The following is a 17,195-nucleotide window of genomic DNA, read 5'->3' as shown; positions in this document are numbered from 1 at the left end:
TGATTAAAAGATACTATTTTATTAAGTCATCTCATTGTTAAAAGTTATAAAATATTTTTTTAACTATAGAGCGTTACCTTGTTGAGTCTCTCGACTATTAAAAGTTACAAAATTATCACTCGATTATTCATATGTCTAAAATTCATCATTTTCCGTTAAAAATGATGACAACTAAGCTAGACATTAATATACTGATTGAGATGTGATAAAATATGATCTTAGAATCTCAAACGATTATCATATCCCAGTCACTGGGTTAACGTCCAACACAGACGACCGTTGTTTTTTAACGAAAAAACCGAGTTTGGAACATATAAATAGTCGAGTTATCGTTTTGTAACTTTTAATAGTAAAGAAACTCAACAAAGCAACACCTATAGTCGAAGGATCATTTTGTAACTTTTAATAGTCGGGGATTCAACTAAACAACATCCTATAGTCGAGAGTCAATTTGTTTACTTTACCCTTTAATAAATAAACACTTAGATTATATATAAAAAAATTAAAATTTTTAATTGTGCGATTGTCCTATTAACCCTTGTTGATCATCCTCGTGTATGAAGCTAATATGGGAAAAATTAAATAAACAAACTTTGAGAGCAAATAAGAACATCTTTAATTCATCAAATTCATTGGTAAAAGGAAACAAGTTCTTCAAATGCACAAAGTAGAAAACTGGGAAATGTCATCAAGCTGAGAATAAAAAAGAGTTGACATTAATCTCGGATTCGATTTTGGAAAATCTTTATAAGAAAAAGATCAGCAAAAATCTAGCCTGGGTTTCTTGCGAACTGAGATGCAGCCTCGTTGATGATCTCTAAAAACCCGAATCTCAGAACAATCCCTCAGATCTTCAAGGCTAATATACTGCTGCTTAACCATCCTCGATGAATCACCCACCCTGTCATGCACCCAAATGTAAGGGTGACAAGTTTGATCGTAGTAATAAAGCAAGCTCTTCATCCCTCCACCACCTCCGTTGCTTCCGCCGCCGCCACCGGGCATATACGCCTTGTATATGCTCTTGCACTTCAGTCTCTTCGAACATCCTGGTTTCAACGTGTGAACCTTTTTGAGGATCGATCCCACTCGTACTTGAAGCTCCACGGCCCTGTCGCTGTGGTTCCAGACCCGGGTGCCGTGACCCGACGACTGAGCATGGTCTCGGCAGCCGTCGAAACAACCGCCGAAGGGGAAGATGCCCAAGCTTGGCATCCTGCGTTTGAATGAGTCTAGGCGTTTGGTCATATGGGGCTTGGGAACCATGTTCATTGTGCTTTATGAGACTCTTTGTTCAACTAAACATTTATTGTTAATGGTGAAATGTCTATATATACATGAAAAAGGAGTCAATGCATTAAGCTTTTTTCACTTTCATCAACGCCTGTGATTATTAGTTTGTGATCCCCATCAATGGGATATTATCATTTCCAGTCCACATTATTCTTTGCCCTTGTTTTAAGCTATGTTGTTAGTCTTTTTAAAAGTATTTGTATTCCAAATAATCAGGGAGAGAGGAGAAATTTTATATTGTGGACCAAGTTTATAATATTTTAAAGGGTGAAATATAAGATTTTAGGGGTGAAAATAGAAAACACAAATAAAATATCTTAAATATTTGAAAATTTAAAATTTTAAAGAAGATCGTTTATGTCAATCTGCTCGGTCCATCCTAGTAACAACACGGACTTGAAATGACCAAAACAAACTAAATCGAAAATTACCCTAACAAATAACCCAGAAAATTAGTACTTCAAGTTTCTAAAACATAAAATGATATGAATCTTTAATGATTTAAACCAAAATACAAGAACTCAAAATGATCTAATTCAAAAAATTTAAGCTCAAAATGACTCGAACCTGAATCGACATAAACCTAAATGACAAAAAAGACCTTGGCATTCCGGCCAATGGCTTTTCTTTTCTTCTCTTGTTTGTTGGGAAGATAAAAGAAAAGAAGTTAATGGCACCCACTATGATGATGAAGGTGGATATGATGTTGCTTCATCTTTTATTATGACTGTAGCTTTTTGATGTTTTTTCTATGCTTTGTTCAACTCCCAAAACCAACCCTACTCTTTTGTTTATGACTTCGATTTTCGAATTAATATTTCGATGTATTAATAATATATAATTTTATTTATTTTTAGAGTAATAAATAATGATAAATTATCAAAAATTTATAAAAAGAAATATTATTTAATTTTTGATAATATATAAAATTATATAATGTAAGTGCATCGAATATTAATCTATGTAGGTAAAGTTAGTAGGAAGGGAAAGTTGGAGCATCTACTCTGGATAAAATGGATAATGTCTCCATAGTGAGGGTTTTTAGCATTTTTCGATATCTCTTTAGCATTCCTTCTTTTAATCATTGAACGCGTTAATCACTCGCCAATATTGGAAGCTACTGTTCACCAAATATTATATCTTTTCGGTTAAGACTCATATAATGGATTTAAATTACGGTTTTGTTGTGTTTACGTGGTTGCGATAATAACGGGTGCTATTGTAGTCATCGTAGGTATTGCTGCAGTTGTAAAATGATAGTTTCGAATGACACCTTTATCATTATATAACGGTTACTATTCTAATAGCATACCATTATTTAAAATCTTGGACTCGATACACACAAAAATAATAAGAATGTTATATGAATGTTTGAATTTGTAAATACTTTTAACACGAAAATTAAAAAATGTATTTTAATTTTTGTGTTATTCTGAATTTTGATCCTTCCGAGTTTGAATAATTTCAAGCCAGAATCATTTCTAGTTTAATTCATTCAATCCTTTAATGAGTTTGTTGACTTAAATCATGAATGATCATATTCGGATTTAATTAGATGAAATTCACAAGCAATAAATCAGCATGCACAAAAGCATAGCGTGCACCGCAAGAAAGGTTGAAAAAGAAGAAAACAATTATTTTCACTGATTTTCAACGAGACTATGTGTACAAAGCACAAAATGGCATGCCGAAGCAATGGCAATAAGGTAAGATAAAGAATTTACAGCTGATATTTGGGGTTTTACTTTTCACTAGTGCTGTTGTCACCGGGGTCTATCTTTACTGTAAAAGGCTGGTGAAGATCCAGAGGCTCTTCACCGGCAACGGGCGATCCAGGTGATGAGCTTATGATGCTATCTATGTCCTCGCTTTCAGCCAACGCTTTTTCCAGAGCCGTTTTCGCAGTTTTAGTCACACAAATCATTAGAACCACTGCATATAAATCAACAATGCAAATGTCAAAAAGTTGAGTAAATTTTAAGCTGAGTATTTCTTGAACCAGGCCGGCATGTGCCCCGCGGAAATGGGCTTGAACAAAGGATTTCTACAAGTTCCGGGGCACGGCCCGACTCAACCCGACTCATGGATACCTCTACTGAATATCCATCATGGATTTGAAAAATAAACATGAACTTTTCTGTATGTGTTTTATCACAGAGCTTGCACTACTTTGAAATCGGAATTCCCCGACACTACCTGGTTGAATTTGTCCACTTACCAGACACAACAAGGCTCACTATGAGAAAGGCCTGCATTCATAAAAAGTAAAAACACAGATAAGAATACAAAACATAAATGACATGAAAACAAGTTTTCTTGTCATTCTAATCGGGACTGCAAAATACAAACACGAAATGTACCGACGTTCATTTCGACGTCTGTCAAAGGGAAGAGTCCTACATAAAAGTAGCTAGAAGTATATTATCCTGGCCTAAAACGTACCTCAGTCCAAATCATTCTTAAATAAAAAGAAAAAAAAATGGACCGGCCTATAAAGAACAACATGAAACATACCCAACGAGCAGTTGAAAATCCATTCCATCCATGTGTCACATCAGAAAGATCCTTAACTGTTGTTCCGACATAAACTAAAGCAAGGGTTAATGGCTGTAACAAACATGAATCTCAATGTTAAATCCGCAATATAACAGAAATACCATAAACAGATATTATTGGAAAGAATGTTAGGAAGGTTATATAGATGCAGTACCACCATCCCTAACCAGGAGGCCAGCATGTATTCTCTGAATGAGACAGGGGTCACAGACAACAGATAATTCAACACGCTAAAAGGGACTAAAGGTGCAAGTCGAAGTAGCAAAACAATCTGTCCATTTTCAGAAGAAGGAAGTTTAGAAATCTGACAGAATTTTCAGCAATGAATGAAAACGTCAATCCAAATAGTTGGGCTGCCTATCTTGGGAATTGTAATGGTAAAAAAAACTTGGTACAAAAGTGTTGTCATAGAAATAAGCAGCAAAAATATAAATGCAATCGGACTAGTTTCTCAAATTCTTTGGAGGATACAACAAGGCATGTCAAAGTAGGATTAACACATCAGAGATACACTAAACAGAATGTGTGATCGTCAAACTGAGATTACTAAATATTCATAAGATTTTATCACAGTTCAGAGTCATATAGACAAGCGAAGTCATACAGAAACTTTTTAACATAACATTGTGATAGGTACCACTAATCAAAATGACATGCTTATTGTAGAAGTGTATATTTAGTGTCTCAAATACGTAACTAACACCATTTCAAATAATTTTTTAAGGAAAAAATGAGATGATAATAAGCACGACTAACACAAGAGGCTAAATAAGCATGGTTAATCAAACATATACCGCTAGAGTTTGCAAACATGCCCACAAGTACAGAAGTAACGATTTCTCTAGATAGTCTGAAAAATCATATTGAAAGCCTGAAGAAAACACTTTACTTTAATCAAACTTATGAGGTGAAACACACATTTTAGTTATTTATTCCACTTGTAACTCATAAATTTTCATGAAGTCGTGATACCTTCACATTCATGAAACCACTCTAATGCATTATGGGTTATTCATGGCAAATACCATCAAATCATATAAATTTAGGAAATGTTATGAGGTGTTTTTGAACAAGGCCTTATACGGCTTATAAACCAAGAATCATCCTTCAAAAATTATTACGAAGCATGCAAACCTTAAAGCCAGATTTCCGTGTTGCAATTGCTACTAACTGAAACTGAGGATAATCTTTCAACTGCGAAACAACCAATGATCTCCCAATCTGTACAATAGCATCATAATTCTAATAAGATGAAAATTGAAAGAGATACAAAATTAATTAAAAATGGAAGAAATAGAAAGAATGATATGAAGATTAGAGAAAAGAAACATCTATTGTATCAGTGATTTGTTTTTTCCGATGAAAGGTAAAGCAGTAAGATAAAACACTGAGAGTTCCATAAGAAATCAATGAGCATACTGTTTTGCCTAGAAGGAATGCTGCTCCGGCACCAAGAGTTGCACCAACAGAATCTGAAATGAATCCCACGGGCAATCCAAAAAGATAACCACCACCAAGCTGAAGGATAAAACACAGTGTCTTGTAATGTTAAAACCTTATTTATTGCTCCTTTAATGTTTGGAAGGAGATTGTTTAATACACAAGTATATTGCAAAGTAAAATATGTCAAATAACATGAAGAAATTGAACAAGGGCAGGTCACAAATAGATAAGAAAACAAGTTAAAAGATCACATGGTCAGTTTAATTTCAATTGTAACAAAGCATGTCAATCATAGATTACTCCCCTCTAATAAATGAGAAACAAAATTATAAGGCAAGAAATGTTGCTCTTTTAATTATCCAATACATAGAATAGGTTTTAATAACGAGTGTCAAGTTAACATTAACTGATCAGATTCAGATACTTAGAGATGGCAGTACTGGATAAGACTACCGCTAAGAAGGAATGCAAGAATTAGGATCATTACTACAGATACCACAAACATGAACAAATCAATCATCATCATTAAGTAATAAGGGGAAAAATGGAAACGAAAAGAAAATGCATGATGCTACAGAATGATAAATAAATTTGGTGATACTAAAGCATCAGAACAGAAGTTTAAAGCTTACAGTCAGCACTGAAGCTGGAACAGCCAAGATTGTCAGAGGAATATAAGCGACAGCCCTACACATCAAGTAGGAAAAATGAGTTAAAAGGGAAAAAAAAGAAATCCTAATACATCAGAGTCCAGTAATTTAGAGCCACTCAATTCACCAGCAAAGTGACGACCATCCACCTAGAAGCTTCAAATTTAGGGGAAACATAACAACAACAAACTAAGATCGATATTCACTGAGGGCCATTCTATTCATTCATTGCTAGAGAACACATACAGTTACATTGTTCCTATGTTCCACATATACAAGATGATCCAGTTTCCGTTTAGATGTACTCAAACATGATACTAAAGCATATAAGATTAAATCAAAACAACAAACTTTCAACTCGGACCCGGTTTGAAAAAGTCTCGAAAACATTTTAAATTCGACTTTGTAGATTAAATATTACAACAATTAGTACAAAAATCCTATAAAAAAACAATTAGTACAAAAAATTGAATTGCATAGTAAAGAATTATGCAAGCAAAAATCCTTGATAATTGAAAACAGAGAGATATTTAGGTAGGGTTCAAGTGTCTTACAGCGCAAGGGGACCCCAAGGTCCAAGTTCGCTATCAACCCATAACAAAAAATCCTTAAGAATCTGCAAGAAAAAAAAACTTATTTTCAGCAGTGCACAGAATGTAGCAAAATGACAATCAGGCTTAATTTAAGATGAACATTTAACATCTAGAAAGCCTGCAGAATAGAAATCCAATTTTTAAGAATTCATAAAGCTATATAATTTCGGATTCCCTCACATAACTCTAACGGTCTAACCTTGAATTACACCAACTTTGCATTTTGTAGTAATTTCAGCAATGGAATACATTTAACTATTTAACCATATAATTTGCGTTCATAATTTCATGTCTTCAAGCAGTGCAAACACCCAAACTCCACAATTTGTCACTAAAAAAAAAAGTAATAACAAGAAAAAACCCAGATTAACAATACAAAAACAACAATAGAAACAAGAAAGATCAATCAAAAGAATAGATGAAAAAAAATATAAATCCCCAGATGAGAAAACACAAAATGGAAGCAAAATTATGAATAAGAGAGAATAGAATTCACTCAAACCAAGAAAAGAAGCGCAAAAAGCTAGAAAAAGGAGCAAACCGCTTCAATGGGGAGGGTGAAACAAGCATGAATAATAGCCGCGAGAAGAAGTACAAGAAGAACGATCCTGAGAGCAGAGGTCCACGCGAAAGCCATTGACAACCTACGACGCCAAGGCCTACACTCGCCTTCTTCGTTATTAATATCGAAGATCGCTTTGTTTCAACGATGAACGTGCCCCCTATATCCTTCTCTCCTTGCCAGATTTTTTAAAAACAAAAGTTACAGGAAACAACAACAATGTACAACGATCCTTTTTCCCTTGTGTTTGCTTTTGTTTTCTCTCTTTCTATTTCTCTTTTTCTTTCGTGGTTTTAGCCCAAACACACACAGAGATTTCTGGGTTTTTGCATGATTGCTTAATGCTTATATATTTCAAATTTTCAATCTTTTTCTAGGAATTTTTTGGTATTGAAACAGCTAAAAATGATTTGGCGGGATGGCCCGATGGGGTTTACAAGTGTATAGGAAACTTCGTTCGTTTTGTTCAATTGTGGGTCATTAAAACTACTTTGTTCCTACAAAATTAGAATTCCACAGCTATTTATTTATGTTTTGAAGAGAAACAGAATTCACTGCAATCTGGATTTTGTTAGACGATAATATTTTCGATAAAATAATATTTATAAATTTATTAATTTGGTCATTAAATTATAATTTTTAATTATTTTATTTGATAGTTTACTTTAAATCATATAATAATTACTCTATATATTATTTTAATAATTTAAATATTATTATTTAATAAAAAATTCAAAAAAAATGAAGTTAAAAGGTTGAAATGTTTAATTTTGGAAACTTTAGGACAAAATCTAAAAAGATACAAATGTCCTAAACTTGAAATTTGGAAAAAGTTGTTTCAATAAGATTATTTCGTTTCGATATGATAGTATTTAGATATTTAATAAATAATATCTTGATTAAAATATAAGTAAGAAAATGTATTAAAAAGATTATACCATATCATTAGGAACTAAAAATAGATTAAAAAGCCCCATAACAATGAGCCAAATAAAATTCATAAATCAAATTGAAGAAAATTACTAAATGGAAGGACTAAAAATTAAATTACCCTAAAATCAATAGGTAAATCTTGTTTAATCAAACGATTACCCCAATTTCCATTAAAAGACAACTGTGTTAATAATAATAACAGAAAGCAAATGTAGTAATTCAAAGCCAGATGTTGAAGGAGCATTCACCCAGATTTTGTAGTAAAAAGCCCCAAAATAATGATCACACATGAAGGATAAATAAAATCTTTGTTTCTGTCTGTATAGGTTCCCCTACTACATAATACATATACAAGCTTCTAAGAGGGGAGAACTTCAATGGTAATTCAAGGACAACCAGACTGTAGTTCACTACCGCTACTGGTAAATGAGAATAACGAAGAAGGACGACGAGTGCTTTTGTCGACTTCCTAATCCGAATGCGTTGAAGAAGATAAAATCTCCGCAAGTTGCTTATCCTGCTGCTTTTTCAGATACCTCTGAGCAGTCGCATTGACGATCTTGACAAAGAAGTTCATAAGCATAAGCCACACGATGGTATTCCATATCAAAGTAAATGAAAAATCCCACTTTTCCTGCCGCGGTAGAATGGATTTGTAAAAATATTATCGGATTTGACTAAATAGGCTAGTCGACTAAAACTCGGGATTAAAAGAGATTTCTTGTACTGGCTCAAGGAAAGTACCTTGATATTTGAAGGCACTGGAGGTGGGGCAGCCAAGTACTTCTCTTTGACCGAATGGAGTTTTGCTGTGAGTGTGGGCAAGAAAGAACCGAATCCGGGTATGAAGCTTAGCACCCAGATCAATTCATTCTCTATCCAGTCTAGGAGTTGATTATTACAGACAGACGATAAACAACGTCTGCAAAAAAGGAACTGATAGATACTTCTAAGATGCTTGCAAAATTCGAATCAAGAAAATCTAGATTCATTAACATGAATAGAAAGATTTCATCTGTCTGGTAGAAGTCAATTCCACCAAAAGAGGTGGGGCATTTTGGACAATGTCAATATTGAAAGAGGAACAATGAACACAAAGAAAGCATCCGAGTTGAGGCTCAGCTTGTATGTAAAAACACAACGGGAACATTGGGATTCACAGACCTGTATGTGAGTTTTAATGATTGCCTTCCCAATCAATGTAGCAAGAAAAAACTTCCAGAATGGAATCCCAAATTGTCCACACATGATGCCAGCAAGGTCAAATAGAGGATTTGGGACCTGAACACGATTCAGTTCATCATCAGAAGGTTGACATGATAAGGCAATAAAAAAATGATATAAATAGCATTTATAATCCGCATTCAACTTGTATGATCTTAAAAAATTAATAATTAAAAAGGGATGATGCTAAAACACCAATCAAGTTTCTCTATCTTGCTCACGCAACATAATACCACACTTCACAATTGACGGTGAAATTCGCACATTATATTTATCTTAGCAAGAAATATTTCTAGATCGAAAATTTTACTGGATTGATATAGTTAACGTCCTAAACAAGGATTCTCTCTGAAGAAAATGCATCAGAACATTGTGTTAGAAACTAAACTTGATTTTAATAAAGAATTAAATGCATGCAAGTTTAATTAATTAAGCACATGAGTTTACTTGAATTAATTAACTCACTTTATTAATTAGAAGAGTTATTAACTTTAATGTTTATGTTTAAGTTTACATTCATGTAATCCTATAAATAGCTATTGTAATACACATTATGAGTGTGGAAAATAAAAGTAACCTTTCTATAAAGGTTACTAATTACCATTTCCTCTCCTTTCTTATTTTGAGTAAATTCATAATTTTATTTTCCAACACATTGTTATTTTATGCCAGTCTGGATGAAGGTCTAGGTGTGCATTTGCTAACATGCAAGCGGAAAATAAAACAGAGATAACAGTCAAACAACCAAATATGCACTAAAAATAAAACATCTTATGCTGCATCAATATTTTGCACTATTCAAATTGATGTGCAACAAATGAAAAGAACAATGAAATTATAACTGACCGAGGCGAGCACTAAAATGGTGAAGAAGTTCATGTGTTGAGAGTGGGATAACAGCCAGCGCTCGATTTGTCTTAGGCGAGTAGCTATGACTCCATTATCCTCACTTGAGGACAATTCTTCTAAGGCATCAATTCTGCTGCCTGATAAACTAGCTGGATACAGCAGAAGGTCAACATAAACCAGTTATTATTCTAACAGTATGGAGTGCTCGGAAATCTAAATATAAGTCTTCGACAACCAACAATTAGACAAAATACAACCAAGGGCCTGAAATTCATGGAGAAAACATAAAATAATATATATATATATTCAAAAAGGGGACAACTACAATGCGACTCAAGCAAATTTGATTCACATTTAAAACCTTTAAGTTATTAATCAAAGTAAAACTTCAAGATAAATGGGATCAATGAACCCCTTTGCACTGTCAGTACCATACAATGTTAAGTTGCAAAGTTAGCATCATATCACTTATCAAACCAATGCAAAAAAGATGGGGGGCATCTTCCAGAAATGCCCTCATCAGCCTTCCATAAACAGATTCTTCTAGCAAACCTTGTTATTGTAATAAGGTATATAGTGTAAAGATGGGACTCACACCTGCCCTTGAGAAAAAGTAAGGAGGAAGCTCTCGAAGTGCAGTCCCAAGACCCCATAAGATAGCCTCCATCTGCACCTGGGGCAATATGCTGCTCATAGGAACCCTTAACCCATGTGACGATGAAAATAATGGAGGCCCAAACTCTCCGCAGGGTTTATCCAGCCATGAAGGACATCTCTTTAACTGTATTGTATCATATGGAGCGCTCTTCAGGTCTATTCGTCCACATTGCATTGCTTTTATTGTAAACAAGGCAATATGAGGACCCAAATAAAGGACAAAAGTGTGCAGACCAGATCCTGGAATAAGAAAGGCAAATTAGAAAAGTACATGAATCCGATCTATTTAACAAAATTTCCTTTTGTATCAAGGAAGTATAAACAATAAGCAGATCAGATTTCAGAATAAAACTTCGGCATATTATGGATATCCTCCCTTTCATCCAGGTAAAATGTTTAAAACACAGTGGTACTTCATACACAACAATCTTCGAAACAATCATTGAAGTGTTATTTCTAATAATCACATTATCCCAGTTTGCTAGTTTTTCAACTCCATTGGGTAGAAACAGATTAAGCAACCTTAGCGACTTACAATTTAAAAACAGCAATAATTAGAAAGAAATCCATCTACAAGACTAGAATTATTCTTCAATGCAAAAGAGATTATGTATTTCCACCATTTGACATCTGCTTAAGTCAGCCAGTGTTGAAAGAAAGAGTTAAAATAAACAAAGCATGCTGGTATAGCAGCAAAGAATTATTCATTGTGCACACTCCCCCAGACAAGATGAAAGATATTCTGAAATCAAAGTTCTTACCAAGACAATTGAAGATGCAACACCAAGTGCAATCCACCATAATCCAAATCGAACATACTTAGAAACTTCCTCAACATGCCGAGGAAAAATATAATCAAGACATCAACTGTTAATTATTGTTTCCATTAATCTGATTACAATAAATGATAAAAAATAAGAATGAAAAAAAAAAACTTCAACTAAATATTGAGCCGAAACTTACATATAAAACAAAAGGTTTCAAAATATATAATCATTAAGAGACAATAAGAGCCGGCATGATCCCGCCCCACTCCTCCTCCTCCTCCTCCTCCGACGATGTAAATCTATTTTGTAACAAATAGAGTTTTAAGCCTAGCCCTATATTTAAACAGAAAATGTAATTAATAATCCTAGCTATCAATCTTTATATCTAATTAGTTGTAAATAAGACAAATAATAATGATAAAATCTCGTACGTAGCATTTGCATCCCTCAATTGCATAGCTGAACGTAGCAGATAATACAGAGCACTCACTCTTAACAAACAAAAATCTTTCCTACAGCATAATGAAGTATATTGTATATCAAAAGAAAACCATGACAAAGAATGATGGATATAGCAGGATAACCTACAAATTTGATTACCTTCTCGTGAGGACCCTCAACAGTCACAAGCAAACTTCCAATAGCAGCCATTAGAGTGCTTGAAAGCATAAGCCAACCACTCTTTGCCAAAAGATACGATACCGATTGAGTGACATACTGAAGGATAACCAGAAAGAAAACCTTTAATGTTTTGAAGGGCTGTGTTGTCAATGTTAAATTTTCTAATTCTAGCCGATGTCTCTCACGAATATCTAAAAAATTGAACAAGTCTATCAGCTATGGGTCCAGAAAACTCAATTAACTCGACATTTTCCTTCTTATACAGAAAATCAGAATAAAGCTAAAAAAAAAAAGAAACAGTCGTATCCTACTTTGATTCACTAATCTAAGATGCAGAGTATTCAATTGATAACTACTTTTTTTTGTGCCTTCAAACCCGAAATCTACTTTATTTTTTTTATCTTTGTCATACATTCAGCTCATTTTAATCCATCTAATAATTAACCATCATATTTTTCAGAGGAATTCGGTTAATTTAATATCTGGTTTTTGCAATATTACAATAGTAAGAAAAAACAATCTAATTAATGAACTAGAAAAAAATCTTAAACGATAAGAGATCTCGCAAAACCCAACTTCATTCAAGTTCGTGAAATAGAGTTAAATGAGGGAAAACCCCTCAATGACACAAAAACGAACGTAAATGGTAACAAAAATTCAAATTTTCTCGAGGAAAAAACACGTAAAAGTGAAAAAGAGAGAACTTGCCCTGAATAGATGATTCCATTTGTTGAGCAGAAGAAGTCGCGCTTTTGTCTGAACCCATCTCCTAGCTCACATACTTCACTTCAATTTATTGTTCTTTTCTTCAATTTATTCAAGAAATTTGAATTTTTCCTCAATATGTAACGCTTTCTACTGATGAGAAAAACTATGAGTCTGGGCAAGAATCTGGCAGCTGTAAATCGTATAACTTGGAAAGGAGTCAACCACTTCTTTTCAGTCACCAATAATAAATAACAAAGAATTTTCTTCCGTGAAACAATAGTGCAGATCTTGATAAGAAGAAGAAGGAATCAAAAGCTGTAGATAAAGCTGTTTTAGCGTGAGTATCTCTTCTTACTTTGAGCTTCCTTTTTCTTAGCTCTCCTGCAATTTAATCAGAAGGCACTTAGAATATTATAATTTGATCCATTTTTTATGCCGAAAATTTTAGGTTAATTATAAAATTTATCCATATATCCTACACATATTGCATTATTAGTCCTTTAAGTTTAATTTTAGTGAATCTTTAATCTTTAAATCTCACAAGCTTTTTAACGAATGGTCTACATTTGATTTAGAGGCAACATTACCGGAACTAAAATTTTTAAATGGTATGCTTATCCCAATCTAAATTAAAGGTATCTAATTATTTACTAATATTGTGTTATAAAAATGTCGATCATATCTAAATTCGAGTTTTCATTGTAACATCTCAAAACCAAGACTATTATGTCTACGCTATAAGAATAAACGACTCTGTATTGAAACATCCCTTGAAGATTTATACATGACATGTATCATAACATTCTCCAATATGCATTTCATGCTTCACAAGTTGAAACAAAGAAACTATTTACACACTTCTTTCATTGTTGGTTGTGATTTTGCTTATTGATTTAAGCAAACAAACGTCAATGTAGCAACGTGAACACGATTTTGTGTAACTAGTTGGCTTGTTGGAAGTGGTAAACGTCTGTCTAACACATTAATTAACTTCATATTCACCAAAGAAGTTGGTGATGACAACTGAGACAATACTTCTTCTGGATGCTTTCCCATTAATGTTTCAAATGTCACCACTCTAAAACTATACACATCACATTTTTCAGTGACAACTATTGTATGGGCAAGTTCTGCATGCACAAATCAAATCAAATAAAAAACTCAATTAATTACATATACTTTTTGTAGAAAAAAGATGCAAAGAAGGGAAACATCACCTGGAGCTATATAACCACTAGCTCCGATAAGAATGATGTGATTGGATGAATCTAGATTCAACATTCTAGCAGTTCCAAAATTAGCCACAAAAGCTTGAAAGCTCGAGTTCAACAGAACATTGTTGCTTGATATGTCTCTATGACTATTGGAGGGGTGCAATCATGGTACAAGTACCACAAAGCATGCGCCATGTCTTTGATAATCTCAATCCTTTTCGTCCAATCCATTTCCACTGCTTCCACTTCATCTCTTAGGTTGTAGAACAAACTCCCTTTCTCCATGTATTCGTAGATCAAGAACATGGAGCGTCAGTGCAGACAAAATTCATGAAGCTTCACGATATTTCGATATTGTATTTTCGTTAGAAACTTGATATCGTTCCTGAAACACTTGTCGAAGGCAGGATTTTCAGCTTCTAAACGCTGAAGTTTCTTCAAGGCAACAACTTTTCCACAAGGGAGTTGCGCTCTATAAACGCTTCCGTAACCACCAACTCCAATACAATAACGAAAGTGGAAATCCTCTGTTGCTGCAATGATAGCCTTGTATGCTATCTTTCCATCGTAGTTTCATATGGAAAAGATGTCCCCGTTCTTTGTTGGTCGTTCACCAGCCCGGTTATCCTCGGCCTTAAACCGTGAAAATAACAAACAACAGACAATGGAGAAAGTGGAAAAGATGGCAATAGGGAGGCATATTTTGATATAGTAATGACGTTTATTAGTTTTGGCATTGTTGGTTACCGGAGAATACATACAAGGCTATAAACCCTTGTTTCCTCGAGAAGGATCGGGGAGAAATCTTGTAACAATCATTACTATTATCGACAATACGAAGCCTAGTAGCAGACAAATTAGGGACATAACCGGAGAGTTGGTTGAAGGTGAGGTTTAATTTTGATAACCTAGAAAGTTTGGCAATCTGAAAGGGGATGGAACCATTCAATCTGTTTTGGGAGAGGTCTAAGAAAGTTAATGCTTCTAAATTCCCAATCTTTTGCGGAAAGAACCTTGTAATAGATTTGAATGAAGGATCAAGTAATTCAAGTTGGATAAACCACCACTACAAGAAGGGATTGAACCAGTTAATTGATTTAGACCAAGGTCAATAAATTCCAATTTTGTTAAATGACACATAAGTAGAGGAATATTATGACCAGTAAATCTATTGTTTCTTATGCTTAAATACATGAGCTTCTTCAAATTTTCAATATCTTGAGGGATGGAATCTTCAAGTTGGTTATAAGAAAGGTACAATTCTTTCAAATTGGTTAATTGACCCAAAGCAAAAGGGATTGGACCATGAATATAATTAAGGGAAAAGTCAAGAAAGTGTAAAAGGGTAAGGTTTCCAAGAGGAGGAGGTAACTCACCAGATAAATCACAATTGGACAAGCCAAGGTACTCCAATGCCGATAGATCACCTATTCCAGGAGGGATTTTTCCACCAAGCCCACGATCACTAAGATCAATTCGGGTGATGCTTCCAGCAGGTTGCATGAGATACCAGGTCACATGCAACGTTGTGAAGCGTCGTTGCTATAGCCATTCCACCATCCATTCTCTAAAACAGCTTTGGCTTCAGACTCCAATGGCGACTGCTCTGCTGTTGACATACTTGTAGTAGCAAAGGAAACGAGGATGGTAGCCCACAATACTCCCAGAATAATGGGATGTGTGAATGAGGAGGCCATGTTTAATTAGCTAAGCTTTATGATCTGTCTGCTAAAGCTTCAGTTGCAGTATTGCATGTTTTTCAGCCTAGTTAATTTATACAACTACAAGTTGAATTAATATTTCATATTTTTCCACGAATTCACTTTGGTTCTAAAAATTGTCCCAAATTTGGGTAGGGTATCCGCCTACGGAAGCAACCAAGAGAGTTCACCCCTACATTTTCTACCCATGAAAAACAGAGACCGAAAAGGACAAAATCCATAGGGTAGCCACTCGCTTTCGTCCGGGTACTTATGTTTTATATTAAATTAACTAATTATAAATATTAAATAATTATTAAAATTGTTAAATATTAAAATGAATATTAACCCTTTATCATTGTTTTAAGGGTAAAAGTATAGTAATGGTCATTGAACATTTCTGAAGCTTGCATTTAGGTCCCTCAACTTTTAAAACTTGCAATACAGTCCCCCAACATTTAATCCATTTGCAATATGGTCCCGCACCTATGAAAATTAGGGTAAATTATATAAATGGTCATTGAACTTTTCAGGCACTTGAATTTAGGTCCCCTAACTTTTAAAACTTACAAAACATTCCTCAATTTCATTCTAAACCCCAAATTCCAAAGTAATTCAATTTCATTATAAACCCTAAATTCCAAAATAATTCAATTACATTCTAAAACCCAAATTCTAAAATATTTCAATTTAAGGAGGAATATACTAGATTATCTTTAAGAATGTGATAGCGTTTTGATTTTTTTGCTTTTGTGAAGAAAAAAAATACACTCCCTCCTCGTAAATGTAAATTTAGTGACCTTCAATAATTTAAATATAAAAAATGATTATGGAAGAAATTGAATAAAAAAAACACAATCTCTCAATGAAAAAAATTAAGAATCAAAATCCCCAATTGGCATCCTTATAATTTTTATTTATTTCAATTATAATTTAGTTTTTTAATAGTTTGATGTGATTATAAGATATTATTTATTCAAAAAAAAATTAATTTATTAATAATATAGATATACCCTACAAACACAATTGTTTGAATTTAAAACTTTTAAAGAAAATAACATTTTTTTACCTATGAAATCACTTAACGAGTTATAATATAATTTTGTTAAGTGTATTAGAAAATTAAAAAATATATCATGCTAGAACTAAAAGAATACGTGACCATGAAATAGAAAGTTTACGTACGTTACGAAAACATGGCACAAACCCCATCTCTTTTGAGTTAATTGTTATCATCAACTTAGGGTATATTATATTAAATTATTGATTTTTTTATTTTATTTTTGAAGTAGTCAACTTCAGTGTTTTTTTTTATTGTGTTTTTATGATTTTATTAAATAATTTTTCTACACAAAATATCGATGTAATAAGTAAATAAATATTTAATTATCATGGTAATATTTATATTTTAATTATAATAGAAAA

At 33.5% G+C, this 17,195-nt stretch overlaps 3 protein-coding genes and 1 pseudogene across 3 annotated transcripts; all 4 read right to left on the bottom strand.

The window, feature by feature from the left end:
- Positions 1–697: 697 nt before the first annotated feature.
- On the bottom strand, positions 698–1,308 carry LOC120218253. The gene has a single exon (XM_039215230.1). The coding sequence runs from the start codon at positions 1,270–1,272 to the stop codon at positions 760–762; it is 513 nt and encodes a 170-aa protein (XP_039071161.1). The 5' UTR covers positions 1,273–1,308; the 3' UTR covers positions 698–759.
- A 1,658-nt stretch (positions 1,309–2,966) lies between these two features.
- On the bottom strand, positions 2,967–7,258 carry LOC120218251 (TVP38/TMEM64 family membrane protein slr0305-like). Its single transcript, XM_039215227.1, has 9 exons — positions 7,077–7,258; positions 6,497–6,558; positions 5,925–5,979; positions 5,269–5,367; positions 4,984–5,070; positions 4,004–4,120; positions 3,808–3,900; positions 3,512–3,542; positions 2,967–3,225 (listed from the first exon to the last, which is right to left on the bottom strand). The coding sequence occupies exons 1-9, from the start codon at positions 7,170–7,172 to the stop codon at positions 3,035–3,037; spliced, it is 831 nt and encodes a 276-aa protein (XP_039071158.1). The 5' UTR covers positions 7,173–7,258; the 3' UTR covers positions 2,967–3,034.
- Positions 7,259–8,179: 921 nt separating this feature from the next.
- On the bottom strand, positions 8,180–13,223 carry LOC120218254 (vacuole membrane protein KMS1-like). Its single transcript, XM_039215232.1, has 8 exons — positions 12,857–13,223; positions 12,129–12,339; positions 11,523–11,600; positions 10,701–11,002; positions 10,101–10,252; positions 9,195–9,311; positions 8,775–8,966; positions 8,180–8,664 (listed from the first exon to the last, which is right to left on the bottom strand). Exons 1-8 carry the CDS (start codon positions 12,912–12,914, stop codon positions 8,500–8,502), a joined length of 1,275 nt encoding a protein of 424 aa, XP_039071163.1. The 5' UTR covers positions 12,915–13,223; the 3' UTR covers positions 8,180–8,499.
- Positions 13,224–13,715: 492 nt separating this feature from the next.
- LOC120218246 lies at positions 13,716–15,539 on the bottom strand (annotated as a pseudogene).
- Positions 15,540–17,195: the final 1,656 nt, after the last annotated feature.

Source organism: Hibiscus syriacus, unplaced genomic scaffold (genome assembly GCF_006381635.1).
Source record: "Hibiscus syriacus cultivar Baekdansim isolate YM2019G1 unplaced genomic scaffold, ASM638163v2 tig00110195_pilon, whole genome shotgun sequence".
NCBI lineage: Eukaryota > Viridiplantae > Streptophyta > Magnoliopsida > Malvales > Malvaceae > Hibiscus > Hibiscus syriacus.
This window is presented reverse-complemented; position numbering and strand designations above follow the sequence as displayed.

Coding starts and splice junctions, on each gene's coding strand:
- LOC120218253 (XM_039215230.1), bottom strand. CDS start 1,272: ATGAACATGGTTCCCAAGCCCCATATGACCAAACGCCTAGACTCATTC.
- LOC120218251 (XM_039215227.1), bottom strand. CDS start 7,172: ATGGCTTTCGCGTGGACCTCTGCTCTCAGGATCGTTCTTCTTGTACTT. Junction 6,559..7,076: donor TCACCCTCCCCATTGAAGCG/GTTTGCTCCTTT, acceptor TTTTTCTTGCAG/ATTCTTAAGGATTTTTTGTT. Junction 5,368..5,924: donor TTCCAGCTTCAGTGCTGACT/GTAAGCTTTAAA, acceptor TTTATCCTTCAG/CTTGGTGGTGGTTATCTTTT.
- LOC120218254 (XM_039215232.1), bottom strand. CDS start 12,914: ATGGGTTCAGACAAAAGCGCGACTTCTTCTGCTCAACAAATGGAATCA. Junction 11,601..12,128: donor GTTGAGGGTCCTCACGAGAA/GGTAATCAAATT, acceptor TATTTTTCCTCG/GCATGTTGAGGAAGTTTCTA. Junction 11,003..11,522: donor GTTGCATCTTCAATTGTCTT/GGTAAGAACTTT, acceptor CTTTCTTATTCC/AGGATCTGGTCTGCACACTT.